General features: G+C 43.5%; 1 protein-coding gene across 1 annotated transcript; it reads left to right on the top strand.

Annotated features, from left to right (window-relative positions):
* Positions 1-2938: 2938 nt before the first annotated feature.
* washc3 (WASH complex subunit 3) lies at positions 2939-15426 on the top strand. Its single transcript, XM_055650536.1, has 7 exons — positions 2939-3087; positions 3851-3949; positions 6141-6206; positions 8392-8499; positions 10176-10289; positions 10610-10674; positions 12167-15426. Exons 1-7 carry the CDS (start codon positions 3037-3039, stop codon positions 12246-12248), a joined length of 585 nt encoding a protein of 194 aa, XP_055506511.1. The 5' UTR covers positions 2939-3036; the 3' UTR covers positions 12249-15426.
* Positions 15427-15685: the final 259 nt, after the last annotated feature.

Raw genomic sequence — 15685 nt, 5'->3', positions numbered from 1 at the left:
GTTCCTCCCTCAGTGTATGATGCTTCTTCCAGACTGTTCCTCCCTCAGTGTTCATCTCTGACAATGAAGTAGATTTAAAACAAAATCTTAAAGGAAGTTGAAGAGTTTATAAATGGAATTTAAGTTTTAGGTTGGTGAATATACAGCCACTGCTGTTTGAGCACTTAAAACAATGCGTGAGGCTGGAATTGAGGGTGTGCAGGTATCTCTAATCCCTATGCCTCCTCCTTTATAAAGGAGAGATTGGATAGGCTAGATCTGTTTTCCTTGGAGTGAACGAGTCCGAGAGGTGGTATGATAGAGGTATATAAAATTATCAGAGGCCTTGAAAGGGTAAATAGCCAGTCTCCGTTTCCCATGGGAGAGGTATCTGGAAATAAAAGGTTTAGGATTAAGATGGGTTGTTATCTGGAATGACCTGCTATCTTGACAGGCACTGGAAAGAGCAGGACATGGAGGGGCATAGAATTTAGTTTAGAGATACAGCGTGGAAGCAGGCCCGCCAGCCCACCGAGTCCACACCAACCAGAGATCCCCGTACACTAGTTCTATCCTATCCTAGGGACAATTTACAGAAGAAAATTAACTTACAAACCTGCTGGCACAGGGGGAATGTATAAACTCTGTACAGCCAAGCACCTATAGCTAGGATCAAACCTGGATCTCTGGCACTGTATGTCAGCAATTCTACCGCTGTGCCACTGTGGCACCACCAAATGCATTTAAAATTAATACAAGCAAGTAGGATTAGTATAGATATGGTGCGCTGTAAGGCCCATTTCTGTGCACGACAACCCTGAGAGAGTATCCACTTCCATCCAACTCCACAGCTGATGAAGGTGAAAGTTTACCCTTTCTTTAGTTTCTTCTGTTATTTACCTTTGGTAAACATATTCATGTGGTTTAAAGAGGAAAGATTTCTGTCTAGCAAGAATGCATACTTAACTGTTTACTTTGCCAAAGGCCGTGTTGATCTCTTTACTTTGAGGAATGGCCCAAATAAACACAAGCAAATTCACAGAAATGTGTAGGAGATTTGGCTATTAAATACAATATCTTCAAAAATTAATGACTTGTGACCATTTTGAAAGTCAATAAATTCATTTATTCAGAAAATTATTCCTTTCTCATTGGTGGAGATAAAGGGAGAGCATCTGGATGTAATAAAGAGTACACTATTTATTTTGAAAGCACCTTTTATGACTTCCAGAATATTTTGGACTCAAGAAATTATCCCTGAAGTCCAGTCACCATTGTAGGAAACACCGCAACCAATGTGCATGCTAAACTCCTGTAAACTCATCTACACTTCACGCTACCTTGGAAAAGCTAAGAACATAATCAAAGACATGTCCTACCCTGGTCATTCCTGCTGCTGTCAGGCAGAGGCTTGAAAGCGTACACCACCAGACTCAGGAACAGCTTCTGCCCTTTTGTTTTCAGGCTTCTGAGCAGTTCTACCATAAGCTAGGTTAATGTCCAATTCACCTCTCCCTCATTGTGGACTTTGTCTATCCAACTGATGCCCTACAATGTTGAGAACTATATTCTGCACTCTGTATCTACCTCCTTGTTATACCTATTGCACTTGAGTTTGACTTGATAGTATATGTATGGTATATCTGATCTGTTTGGATCAGATGCAAATCAAAGCTTTTCACTGTACCTAATACATGTAACAATAATAAACCTAAACATAGTACCACAAAGTGAGAATTATTGGGTCAAATGTCATCAAGTAGGACCACTGATGTCCAACACTCTCTGTGGAGACCTGAAAATATCAAACCTTTGGAGTGGAATTTGAAAATGCAATCGCCAGAAGCAGGTGTATTACCTACTGAGCCACTATCACCTATCCTGTATCTGTAGCTTCCTGGATAGAAAGCTGATAATTGTCAGCTCCGATATACCTCTCTGATATTGTTATTCACTGCTACTCATTATTCAATCATTGTTAGGAAAATCGCACAATAGTTCTTCCCTGTTGCTGATTATCAATTTTAAATGTTAATTGACTATTCACTATATTTCCCATCACTGACGGTTCACCATTCATTATCATTGTTCACCATCACCATGGTGTCTAAACCAAAGGACACAGTTTTGAGCAAAGATGGTTTTGAGAGGATCTGACGGCTGACGGACTTTTCCAATGTGCTGAGGGAAGCTGGTGGAGAATCTGAATCGCCATGGTATTGAAAAAGTTACTCCCTAATTGACCCAGCGATTAAATGATCTCATCTGCAGATTATTCCCTGGGCAACCTTAAGATATTGATGAGATGATTTGATCAAGCGTTGGCAGTTAGGGAGTAATCTGTTAACGGTCATGTATACATTCTCAGAATGGACCCTCCCAAAGTGCAATACCTCATACTTGCAGTTCTGGATTCCTAGTTGGATTTATTGGTCATTAGAGTCATCGAGTGATACAGTGTGGAAACATGCCCTTCGGCACAACTTGCCCACACCGGCCAACATGTCCCAGCAACACTAGTCCCACCTGCCCGCGTTTGGTCCAGATCCCTCCAACCCTGTCCTATCCATGTACCTGTCTAGCTGTTTCTTAAATGTTGGGATAGTTGGTGATCGTCTTATATTTACCACTCTGAGATTTATGTATGTAATCTAATGCTGGCCATTTGCTCCAGGTCTTAGTCCCATTGCTCAACCAAGATTAAACAGCATCTGTCATTTCTATACCCAACTACTCTCTCTTCTCTATCTCCATATCCTGCTGTATCATTTTACAACCATCACCACCATCGGTTTTTGTGCCACCTCTAGATTTATTAATCAGCTCCGCTTTATTTTCATTCAAGGGATTGGATAATTTCACAATAAGACTTACTACCAGGCTGTCTGTGGACCAGCGCGTTGACAGCCCCCGGGGATGGGGGAACGCGGCGGGTCTGGCAGCGCCTGCCGAGGGATTAGAGGCCGCGCACGTTGCCATGGTGCCGGGCCGCGGTCCCTTCCGGGTCGGAGGGCGGCCGTTGCCATCACGCGCCGCGCGGCTTCCGGCGGGAGGAGGATGGACGCGGACGGGCTGCCGCTGGTCGGCTCCGGCATCGACCTGACCCGGGTGAGGGAGGAAAGAGGATATCAACCCCACCCCCTCTCACCCTCCTTCTCTCCCTCCCTGGGGCTGCTCTCACTCCTCCCTCATTCCCTCACTGCTTCTCCCCTCCCTCCCTCATCCCCTCATCCCCTTCCCTCATCCCCTCCCTCCCCTCCCTCATCCCCTCCCCCCCCCCCCTCCCCCCCCCCTCATCCCCCCCCCCTCATCCCCACCCCCCTCCTCATCCCCTTCCCTCATCCCCTCCCCCCTCATCCCCACCCTCCCCATCCCCTACCCTCATCCCCTCCCCCCATACTCTACCCCCTCATCCCCTCCCCCCTTTCCTCATCCCCTCACCCCCACCCCTACCCCCTTCCCTCATTCACTCCCTCATCGCCCCCCCCCCCCCTCATCCCCTCCCCCCCTCCGTGGGTTTCTGTCACCCCATCACTTCCTCACCCTACCTCCAGCTGCCCTCCCTCCTTCCTTCCCTCCCTCAGGCTGACCTCTTCCCTCGGGCTGTCCCTCCCTCCTTCTAGGCCATGTTCCTTCCCCGAGCTGGCCACACCCTCCCTCGGGCTGCCTCCTTCCCTTGAGTTGCTCCCCCCCTCCCCCTCTAGCTTCTTCCTCATCAGTAGGCTGCCCTTCAAGAAATTCCTCTCCCATTTCATTCCTCAGGCCCTTTACCCATTCATCCCTCACTGACCTATATTTTCCATTTAAAATAAATGCAAGATTTGGGTTTTTTCTTATTACATGCAATTAATCAATGTATTTGTCACTGCAGGTCCCAGCCATTCAGCAGAAGAGGACAGTAGCGTTCCTTAATCAATTTATTGCACACACTGTTCAGTTTTTGAATCGTTTCTCAACAGTTTGCGAAGAGGTACTTAACAATTTCATCTTGTTTTCATTCCGAGGGATTTCCCCTTGAGCTGAATGTAGACAAAAATGCTGGAGAAACTCAGCGGGTGAGGCAGCATCTATGGAGCTAAGGAAATAGGCAACGTTTCGGGTCGACACCCTTCTTCAGACCTTGAGCTGACGTTGGTTTACAAAAAAGACAGACACAGCTCTGGAGTAACTCAGTGGGTCAGGCGTCATCCCTGGAAAACATGGATAGATGCTGTTTCTGGTCGGGATCCTTCAGACTCTGCTGCTTGACCCACTGAGTTACTCCAGCAGTTTGTGTTTCTCCCCTTGTGTGACTATTTTTCATTTGCATATTCTGTTGTGTATAATTATTCACATGATATTCTCTCTTATGTTTTTAAAGTGCCTAATTTGATGTGGTAAATAATGAGTTTAAGCTGAAAGTTTAAGATTAAACATTATTTCCCCAAGCAGTAAGTGGTAAGACACTGCCTCAGCTCCAGTAATCCAGGTTCAATCCTGATCTCAGGTGCAGTCTGTGTGGAGTTGTGAATTTTCCATATGATTGTAGCTTGATTGGCGACTGTAAATTGCTGTTGTGTGGTTGGATCTTGGGAGTTCAATGGTGCTTTCTTGTCACAAACACACAGTGAAACAGTGGAAACATTAGCGGCGGAGTGGTGCTGGTTTCCGACGGGAACAATGACAGAATCACACATTTCTGTCCTCCAGTTCCTGTGGACTTCAGCCGCTGGAGTATAGGATTTTGGTGTGTGTGCTTTATCATCATTCCTTACAATGCTATGTACGACAGTGGTCGCAGCTTCTACTGAAGTGTGAATGGCGTTGGCTCGCTAGAAGCTCATCCGCCCTTTGACAGGCCTTGTTTTTGGTCCTGCTAGGGGTCCACAGCCCCCTCACCTGGCAAACTAGGTGGGGGAAGACGGTTTAGTCGCCGACTATCCGACCACGGAGCAGGTAGCGCGGGATTACATGGTACCCGGGGAACTCACCCCGACCTGACCTATTTGTTTTCTTACAAACAGTCCAGTAGAGGATCACTATACCACCCCCGATCAGTAGTTGTATAGAAATAGTCTACTGAATCGCATTGCAAGAGGCACCATGTTTGACGTTATTTTCCAAGCCCAGTCCATGCTCCAGCTGTTATGGGCAGTGCCCAGTTGAGGCAAACCCCAGGCTGCTACCTTCCCTTGAACGTCAAGCAGTGACATCCTCTCCTCAGCCATCAACCTATGTTCCCCTGAGATGCCTCCAGCAGTCGACCTCAAGGGCGTGGTGGGCAAGACCCTGGATTCCTCTCCTCTCCTACTGGACTCTCTCCTTTCCCGTCACGTCCGTTGTCGCTCCCGACACCTGGTCTTCGGGGGATGAGCAGCGGCGGCTCGATGGATTCCTCCTTTCCAGGCCGTAGTCGCGGAGTCCTCCGAGCTGATGAGATTAGAAACATAGAAAAATAGGTGCAGGAGTAGGCCATTTGCCCCTTCAAGCCAGCACCGGCATTCAATATGATCATGGCTGATCATCTAAAATTAGTACCCGTTCCTGCTTTTCCCCCATATCCCTTGATTCCTTTAGACCTAAGAGCTAAATCTAACTCTTAAAATTGAGATTGAGATTGAGGCAAAATTAAATTAAAATGGGATTAATTTAATATTAATGTGGATAATATTACCAGTTTAATGTGCTGAAAGACCAATTTCTGTGTTGCATGTCTCCATATGAGACTACATAAATCATCTGGACAGACACACAAGAGATTGAAGATGTTGTAATCCTGAGAAAAAAAAAACTGTTAGAGGATGTCTGTGGATTGAATGGACAGACAACGTTTCGGCCGGGATCCTTCTTTAAATGCATTCAAGTGTCAAGAGTGTTTTATTGTCATATGTCCTGAAACGGAACAATGAAATTCTTCCTTGCAGCAGCACAACAGATATGTAAATATAGTCACTCATTCCTTCCACATATATTGCCTGACCTGCTGAGTTACTCTCGCATTTACTCCAATCATATGCCCATTCGTTTCTTTAATATAAAACAGTTCATCAGTCCTTTCATTTCAAGAGCTGATCATTGATTATAACATCCGATTAGATGTTAATAAATGTCTTTCAGCATGTTAAACCAACTCACTATATCCTGTGAACATTTCCTTATTCAAAGATTTCTTTCTTCTCCAGAAACTGGCAACACTTTCCCTTCGGATTCAGCAGATTGAAACAACGCTGAATATTTTGGAGGCAAAGGCGAGTTGAAACGGACTCAAGGCGGATGGGTCTCGAATTTCAAGAACAGAAATAGAAGCAGAGGAGCCAATTTAACCTCTGCAACATGCTCTGTTATATTATCAACATCGTGCCTGACTTACGCCTCATCTTGGATTGCATCTGTCTCTTTCACTCAAAATCATCCAGTACTGCTTTAGAAGGATGTGGGGGGACCTCATTGAAACTTACCGAATAGTGAAAGGCCTGGGTAGAGTGGACGTGGAGAGGATACATGCATTAGTGGGAGAGTCTAGGACCAGAGGGCACAGCCTCAGAATAAAGGGACGGACCTTTAGAAATGAGATGAGGAATTTATTTAGTTAGAGGGTGGTGAATCTGTGGAATTCTTTGCCACAGACTGCTAGGGAGGCGAAGTCATTGGGTATTTTTAAAGTGGAGATGACAGGTTCTTGATAAATGGTGTCAAAGGTTACAGGGAGAAGGCAGAAGAATGGGGTTAAAAGGCAAAGATAGATCAGCCATGATTGCATGGTGGAGCGGAATGGCCTAATTCTGCTCCAATTACTTATGAACATGACGGTAGTCTGAATAGTATAGCATTTCAAAGATGGATAACCTCCGAACATAGAATTTTCTCATCTCAGTTTAAATGGCCGACCACTTATCCCGACTATTATTCTTGGTTGTAGACTCTCCAGAGAACAAACAGCATTTAGTGTTTTATACAGGTGCTGCTTTATGAAAAAAGACACAAAATGCTGGAGTGTTCCAACCCAAAACTTCACCCCATCTATGTTTTCCAGAGATGCTGCATCACTTACTGAGTTACACCGACACAATGGAGATAAATGAGAGAAAATGGAAACTTGTTTTTGAATTGCAAGAGAGAAAAAGCATGCTTAAGGCTGGAACAAGTTGGAACATTGAAACGTTTGGCCAGATAGAGTGTGCGCTAGTGGGTAGGAGGTTGCATTGGAGGTATCTAAATCAATGGACCCCAGGAAATCCAAGAGTTCCTTGTATTTGTTAGAGTGCACAGTGGAGGAAATAGAAGGGTTTTCAAGAATGGTTGAATTTTTTTTAAGAAAATCAAATGGAAACTTGTTTTTGAATTGCAAGAGAGCATAGCAAAGAAGTAAAAAAAGACACACAGTGCTGGATAACTCAGTGGGTCAGGTAGCATCCACGGAGAACATGGATAGGTCATATTTCGTGTTGGGACACTTCTTCATGTTCTCCAGAGAAGGTACCTGATCTGAGTTACTCCAGCACCTTATGTTTTTTATGTTTAAGCCAGCATTTGATATTTCTTGTTTCTGCAAAGCCAAGAAGAGTTTGGTTTAGGTCATAACAGGGACTACATTTTAACATGTTTAGTTGGCTATAATATATTTTGAAGCATGGTTGATATTTTGGAAATCTTTATGCATAGCTGGGTGGTAGAATATGGAGTGAGTTGATGAGAGTAATGAAATGGGTGCTCTGAGACAGAGCGCTTGTTTCTATTCTCTGTGACCCCAAGCCTTCATGAGACATGTAGGTACTACCACTGTTACCATCTTTCGAGGAAAAATCATTGCTCATTAAAAAATACTGTCAGTCAGAATTGTGAAAAACATTAGTTCAGTTTATTATTGTCACGTGTACCAAGGTACAGGGACAAGCTTTTTATTGTGTGCTATCCAGTCAGCGAAAAGACTATACATGATTATAATCAAACTGTCCACAGGGTACAGATACAGGATAATAGGAATACTTTATTGTCACATGTGAATTGGCACAGTGAAAGTCTTTGCTAGCATACACAATGTATACAAATACATTTGGCTGACGGCTATAACGTTTAGTGCAAGATAAGGTCCAGTAAAGTTCGATTAAAGATAGTCTGAGGTTCTTCAATGAGGTAGATGGTAGGTCAGGACCACTCTCTAGGTGGTTATAAGATGGCTCATTTGCCTGATAACAGCTTGAAAGAAACTGTCCCTGAATCTGAAGGGATGCATTTTCACACTGGTTCCTCTTGCCTGAATGCAGAGGGGAGAAATTGCAATATTGGTGTAAAACCTTTAAACAAGTGCTGTGTTCATTTGGATGAGACAATGCATTCCTCTTGCATGGGTGCAAAAGATGATGTGCATCTTTATTGCACAGGGCTACGTCTCATGAGAAGTTTTGCTCTAACTTTTGTGTTTGTACACCTCAGCTTTCATCAATACCTGGCCTGGAAGACGTTACACTAGAGCCATCAATCCAGAGTCACAATGTTTCAAATGGCCCTAATTCCAACCAGAACCACCCGTCTCCAACACAGGTAAGTGATGGTCTCGCCCAGCACTTCAGTAAAGCGCCGACTGTCCCCATCACCCTTTCTTCATCTTTCATTATCTCTGGATTTTATTTGTGAAGGGGTAGAATGATGCTCTCTGTTCATTGACCTTCTGGATTTGGCAATGTTTCATCCATCTATTCAAATTCCTCCATCCTCTCTCGCCTCTCTCTCCCTCCCCGAGAGGAATCGAATGGTCCACGTATGCCGTGGGGGAGGAGGGGGGAGATACTTGCCCACAATAGATCCGCTGGCTCTGGCCCGGCCAAAGTTCCAGAGACCCGGCTGCACAGGACACATTTGACTCGCAAATCGGAAGTCAGACCGTGGCAGTCCCGATGAGTCCTAGATTGTCCACCTCACCCGACCTAGGCGCTACATTTTTGTGGGGACTTCTGGGGTAGATTTCAAGTGCACAACCATAATTTTGTCTAGATTTAAGGAGGTGCCTGCCTATCGGTTGCTGGAAAAACCGGTGGTGGACCTATACTACCTTAAACCCCTCATCTCCTTTAATATGCTCCTCAAATGTTCACTGCCATCAACCTTGAGTTCTCCTTTCCATGTGGCTTGTCTCAGTCTTTGGCAGATCGGATCATTTAGATGTACAAATTGTGCAGAATCCAGAGCATTTTAGCACGTTAAAGACACTGTAGAAAAAAAAGTTGTTGTATATCATTATCTACATCAAGGTAGACTGGCCTTCTAACCTAAATTTTGGACCAATGTAAAATGCAGATGACTTTCCTGTTAAGTGCATAAATATTACTTCTGTCATGATCACCAGTGCAATAATAATATTTAGTTAGTTTAGTTTACTGAGATTCAGTGAAAAGCTTTTGTTGCGTGCTATCCAGGCAGCGGAAAGACTACGTGATTGCAATCAAGGCGTTCCAAGTGTACAATACAGGATAAAAGGAATAACATTTAATGCAAGATGAAGTCCAATAATGTTCAATTAATGATAGTCCGAGGGTCACTAATGAGGTAGATGGTAGCTCAGCATCACTCTCTAGATGGTGATAGGATGTTTCAGTTGCCTGATAACAGCTGGGAAGAAACTGTCCCTGAATCTGGAGATATGCATTTTCAAGGTTCTGTATCTCTTGCCTGATGGGAGTGGGGGGGGAAAGGGAGTGTTCAGGGTGAGACTGGTTTTTGATTATGCTGGTGGCCTTGCTGAGGCAGCATGAAGTGTAGATGGGGTCAATGGAAGGGGAGGTTTGGACAGGGATAAAGATAGGAAAGGTTTAGAGAGATATGGGCCAAGTGCGAGCAAATAGGACTAGCTTAGATGGCTGGTCTTGATCAGCATGGACAAGTTGGGTTGAAGAACCTTCCTGTATGATCTTGTATTGAGTAAAGCAGTACAGGGTCCTGGCTTTCGGTCTCCAATGTAAAAATCATCAACCTTTCATAATTCCTCTATTGTACTGGGGATTCAGGCAGTTGTCAACTAAAGGCAGGTGTGAGATATCCTAAGCCATCCATGGTATAAAATTGTTAAATCCTCCCCTGTCACAGTCCTCTCTTAGATGTGAGCTGCACATAGAGGTGTTTTGAGTTAATATTGCCTGTTGTGCATTGGGATCATAATATATTTTGTCCTGAGCATCTAATCTTTAAGATGATAAACCTATAATTGCACCTTTATTTTTCAGGACCAACAAAATGTTGAACCGTCAATTCAAATCAAAGCAGATTCACCAACAGAAAATGCTATTACTGTAGCCAAAGACCCTCGATATGCAAGATACCTGAAGATGGTGCAAGTGGTGAGTTAACTATCGATCTGTCTCCCCCACCACTACTGGCAGCATGTTCCAGACACCCACGACCACTCTGAAAAAATAAACTTGCCTCACACACCTCCTTTAAACATTGCCCCTCTCATCTTAAAGCTATGATCTCCAGTCTTTGTCATTGATACCCTGGGTAAAATGTTCTGACTGTCTACCCTCTGCTTCTCATAATTTTTTGCATTCTATCAGGTCTCCCCCGATAGAAGTATATAAAGTTATATTCTGTTGATATTAGTCGTCAGCCTCTCAGCAATTCAATACTAACGGAATGCTTCATTTATTCTCTATTTCAGGGGGTTCCTGTAATGGCCATTAGGAACAAGATGATTTCTGAAGGACTCAACCCTGAACTATTGGAGTGAGTTTCCTCTAATCAGAGCCAAATGTTTTTTTCCTAAAAGATTTTCAAATGCTTTTATTGTTTCATCTGTCTCATCCCGATAGAGGGATGCAAGTTTCATTTAAATTGGAGAGCCTATAGCTTTTGTGCTCAGATGGTCTATCTCTGATCGGGGTACGATTGAATTTTTAAAAAAAGACACTATATGCTGGAGTAGCTCAGCGGGTCAGTCAGCATCCCTGGAGAACATGCATATGTGATATTTCGGGTCAGGACTCTCCTTCATACTGATTGTGAATGGGGAGAGGAAGAAAACTGTAAGCTATCCATATTCTCTAGAGCTGCTCTCTGACCCACAGAGTACTCCAGCATTTTGTGTTTTTTTTCTTGTAATCCAGCACCTGCATTTTGAGAAGGGTCTCGACCCGAAACGTCGCCTATTTCCTTCGCTCCATAGATGCTGCCTCACCCGCTGAGTTTCTCCAGTAATTTTGGCTATCTGCATTTTGAGTTCAGTTTATTGTCACGTGTACCGAGGTTCAGAATAAAGCCAGTAATGTTCGATAAAAGATAGTCCAAGGGTCTCCAATGAGGTAGATAGTAGTTTAGGACTGCTCTCTAGTTGTTGGTAGGCTGGTTCAGTCACCTGATAACAGCTGTGAAGAAACAGTCCTTGAATCTGGAGGTATTCCTTGTTCCCAGTTCCATGAGTCTCCATGATGGAATGAAGTGTTGCCAATGTTCCACGCCCAGGTGGCAGTATGTAGAAACTGAAGGAACGTACAGTAGAAACAAGGAACTGCAGATGCTGGTTAATACATAAGGGGACACAAAGTGCTGGAGTAACTCAGCAGGCCAGGTATCATCTCTGGAGAACATGGACAGGTGACGTTTCAGGCCAGGACCATTAGTCTGACTAGACGGTGATGCGTATAGGTATAGAAGTGTGAAAACGCACACCTCCAGATTCGGGAACAGTTTCTTCCCAGCTGTTATCAGGCAACTGAACCATCCTACCAACAACTAGAGAGCAGTCCTGAGCTACCTCATTGTAGACCCTCGGGCTATCTTTAATTGGATATTACTGGTTTATTTTTGATTACTGGGGCAACCCAACCCAAGTTTATTTTTTATTCCCAAATATGTTCTGACACTTGGTATGCCTGCAGATTTGGGAATAAAGTCATTAACTCTTAAAATTAGTCCGTATATGTCTATGCTAATTACAATAACCAATATTTACTTGAGGGAACTAATATTTACTTTAAGGGCATCAAAGGTTATGTGGAGAAGGTAGACGAATGAGATTGAGAGGGAAAAATAGATCAACCATGACAGAATGACGGAGTAGACTCGATGGACTGAATGACTTAATTCAGTTCCTATGTCTTATGACTGTGGCATTGTTGAGCTTGAGTTTTAAAGTGAGTTAAATTGCTGCATACCAAGTTTCAAAATCTAATGAAGTTTGAGCAGTCTGATTCTATGCACTTCTTGCTTCTCTCTACAGGACCCCAAATGCCCTGGTCCCAGACGGGGTTAAGGAGGATGATGGGGACAGTTCTGGCAGTGAATCGTCATTCAGTGACTGAGAGCTGACAGGGGAAATTTTGGTTCTGAAACTGGAGCACGTGGAGAGCTGAGTTTGCAGGTTATTTATTTAATGGAGAAGGATTGAGCTTGGATTATATGTGCCTCTTCTATTGCTTGTTTGAAAGCAGCTTTATTCTTGTTTGCAACCATGTCACTGATGCAGATAGGTTCTAAAGCTTGAGAAACCCATTGCCAGTGTAAATCAAGTCTTGGTCTGTTCCACTTTGATTTATGTATGAACATAATTCTACTGTAATTTTAGTGCTCTTTTGCACTGTGCATCTACACAGTTCAGAGCACAGGGGAATGTTATTTCTAATCTGCCTGGCGTTATATTAGTTCACGGGTCATGTGCATATTTATCTTGGGGGAATAAATAAACACCCTGCCAGATAAATACAATCCTTTGTTCAATATTTTTGAGCACCAAAGTGGGTAAATGTGAAGACATTGCTCGTCTTTTGATCAAATCTCACATTCTTGGCATTTAAGGAAGGGGCTTTTAAACAGGATGATGGATATGGAGGGATATGGATCACGTGCAGGCAAAGGAGATTAGTTTATCTTGGCATCATGTACAGCAGAGAGATTGTTGGCCAAAGAGCCTGTCCCTGTGTTGCACTGTCCTTTTCTATGTATTCTGCAGCAGTTCAAGTAGCTGTTGAAGAATACGTTTCCTTGACCCAAGTTATTTCAGGACAAGTGTACAGCCAAGTGTGCACCTCGTCACCAGACTGCTCCATAACGAATGCTGGAATAGAACTGGTTCCTCGTGTGTCAAGAACGTTTACTTTTCATATAGTAGAAACGGTAGAACAATGAAATTCTCACACAGCAGCTTAACAGGCCCATAAACACATTAACACACAGATAATATATAATGGTCAAAAATACAATATGGGCAGCTGGTAGAGCTGCTGCCTCATAGCGCCAGAGAGCTGGATTCGATCCTGACCTTGGGTGCTGTCTGTGTGGAGTTTGTATGTGCTCTCTGTTTTCTCCAGGTGCTCCGTATTCTTCCCACACCCCACGGACTTGTGGGTTTGTAGGTTAATTAGCCTTTGTAAATTACCCCTAGTTTGTAGGGAATGGATGAGAAAGCTGGATATCCTAGAACCAGTGTGAACGGGTGATCGATGGTCAGCGTGGATTCATTGGACCTGTTTCCATGCTGTATCTCTAAACTAAACAAAATAATTTAATAACCATAATAGTGCAACCAAAAACACAATCCATAGAAGCTGAGGTTAGTGTTGTGCAGTGTTCAAGAGCATTTTGGTTGCCGGGAAGAAACTGTTGAACCTGGGTGCACCGTTCTCAGGCTCCATATAAACAGTGGGTGCGGATTGAACAGGACGGATCGGATGCTTAGCTTTCGGTGATGCCCCCAAGGCCACACAGGTTTTCAGTCTGAGGAAGAGTCCCAACCCGAAATGGCACCTATCCATGCTCTCCAGAGATGCTGCCTGACCTGTTGAGTTACTCCAGCACTTTGTGTCTTTCTGTGCGTTTCTGCACCATTCCGTGTTTTCAAAATAACATTGCCAAGCTCGAGGTTAATGCCATTCCTCAAAACTGGTGCGATTCTGAATGTAGTCTCGTTCACGTTTATGATGGGAGGAGATTCTACATTGGGATGCCTACCTAAATCAAGCAATTTTTAACATAAAGCTGCAACTTAATACTGCTTGAAAGTGAAACCTTTGCTTTAAAAAGAGGTACACTTGAATCTTTAATATCGCACAGTTTAAAGTCTTTGATTCGATTGATGTGTCTGCCATCAGCATTTACTACCCACTATCAAACACTCTAGCTGTTTTCTTTCACGAAATTATGAAAATGACAAGTGGATTTTGAAATCAATTCCAAATTCATCTTTACGTTAAGAGGCTGGGGTTTGAGCCAGACTTCATCTTGATGCCTCTGGCTTTAACACTGATAGAAATCCCTTATATAAATGCTGCAATTATTAAAAGCTCCAGCTGTGTATTTAACAAGGAAAATCTACCAGTACTCAGAACAGTAGCCAGCTGTTTCAAAAGGAGCAGTCCTTCCAACTTAATATTCACCGTTCATCCGCTTCTCGTGGTTTGGGCGACACAGTGGTGCTGCCTCACTGCACCAGACCCGGGATCGATCCTGACCTTCGGGTGCTGTCTGTATGGAGTTTGCATGTTCTCCCTGCGTTCCTGTGGGTTTTCTTCAGGTGCTTTGGTTTTCTCCCAAATCCCAAAGACGTGCAGGTAACATTGAACTAGTGAGAATGGTTGATTGATAGTTGGCATGAACTCAGTGGGCCGAAGGGCCTGTTTCCATGTTATATCTTCCATTTGATGTTGCATCATTTCAAAGAGTGTGTTGAGGGAAAGGTATTGTAATTTGTCCAGGGGTTCTGAAACCCTCTAGATAACTAAAAAAAAAAGGACACAAAATGCTGGACTTGGGTAGGCAGCATCTCTGGAGAACATGAATGGGTGGCATTTCAGGTCGGGACCCTTGTTAGGAACCGACCCGAAATGTCACCTATCCATGTTCTCCAGAGATGCTGCGTGACCCTTAGGGTTACTCCCACACTTTGTGTCTTTGTGTGGAAAACAAGCATCTGCAGTTCCTTGTTTCCATGACTAGATAAATTGTATTATTTCTTTCCTGTTTATTTAGCAATTCAGTCTGTCACCAGTCTGTTACTAGCAAGCTGTTGATCTTTGCTAGTCTCGTCTCATCTCTCTTCCCTGCATTGTTTTTATATGTACATTCTTGCTTCATTTGAATTCAGGATGTTAATTGACTCGGAACTACCCAGTTTCACGTGATTTTAAGACATTTTGTGATGATATAGCAAGCAGTTTCCTAGGGTTGCTCAAAGTCAAGAGTGTTTTATTATCATATGTCCCAGTTAGAACAATGAAATTCTGACGCAGCAAGCAGCACAACAGAATATATAAACATTGAACACTGTAAACAATATAATAAACGAGAAAAAAAAGTTTAGTGTGTATATGTATGCACCTACAAGTGGTCCATATCTCTACCTTTGATGAAGATATCCCTCAGTCCTTCCTTTAATATTACATGGCCAACTCATTTTAAATGACCCGTAACTGCATTCCTTTCATTTTGTGAACTGCCTTATTTTATATGATTTAATTAATAAATCTTTAAACAATTTTTACTTCATGGGGCTATAACCTCTGGCTCTCAGTAATTCAGTTTTCTTTGCGTTTTACTGAAAATAAAATCTTGACGTGTTCTGTGTCTCATTTTACGAGGAACACAAGGTTCCCAGATATGGTTAAATGCCAGCAACTAGTGGTGGACTGACAATGCCAAAATACTTGACCCTGATGCTCATACCCACCCACTCCACCAACCTTATAGCTCCTGGGAATTGCTGTATCATTGTAATGAGAGAGTGGCAGCAAAAAGAGCCGTAAAC

This window comes from Leucoraja erinacea, chromosome 19, assembly GCF_028641065.1.
Source record: "Leucoraja erinacea ecotype New England chromosome 19, Leri_hhj_1, whole genome shotgun sequence".
NCBI classification, from domain to species: domain Eukaryota; kingdom Metazoa; phylum Chordata; class Chondrichthyes; order Rajiformes; family Rajidae; genus Leucoraja; species Leucoraja erinaceus.
The sequence above is the reverse complement of the archived record's forward strand: the minus strand, read 5'-3'. Positions and strand labels throughout refer to the sequence as shown.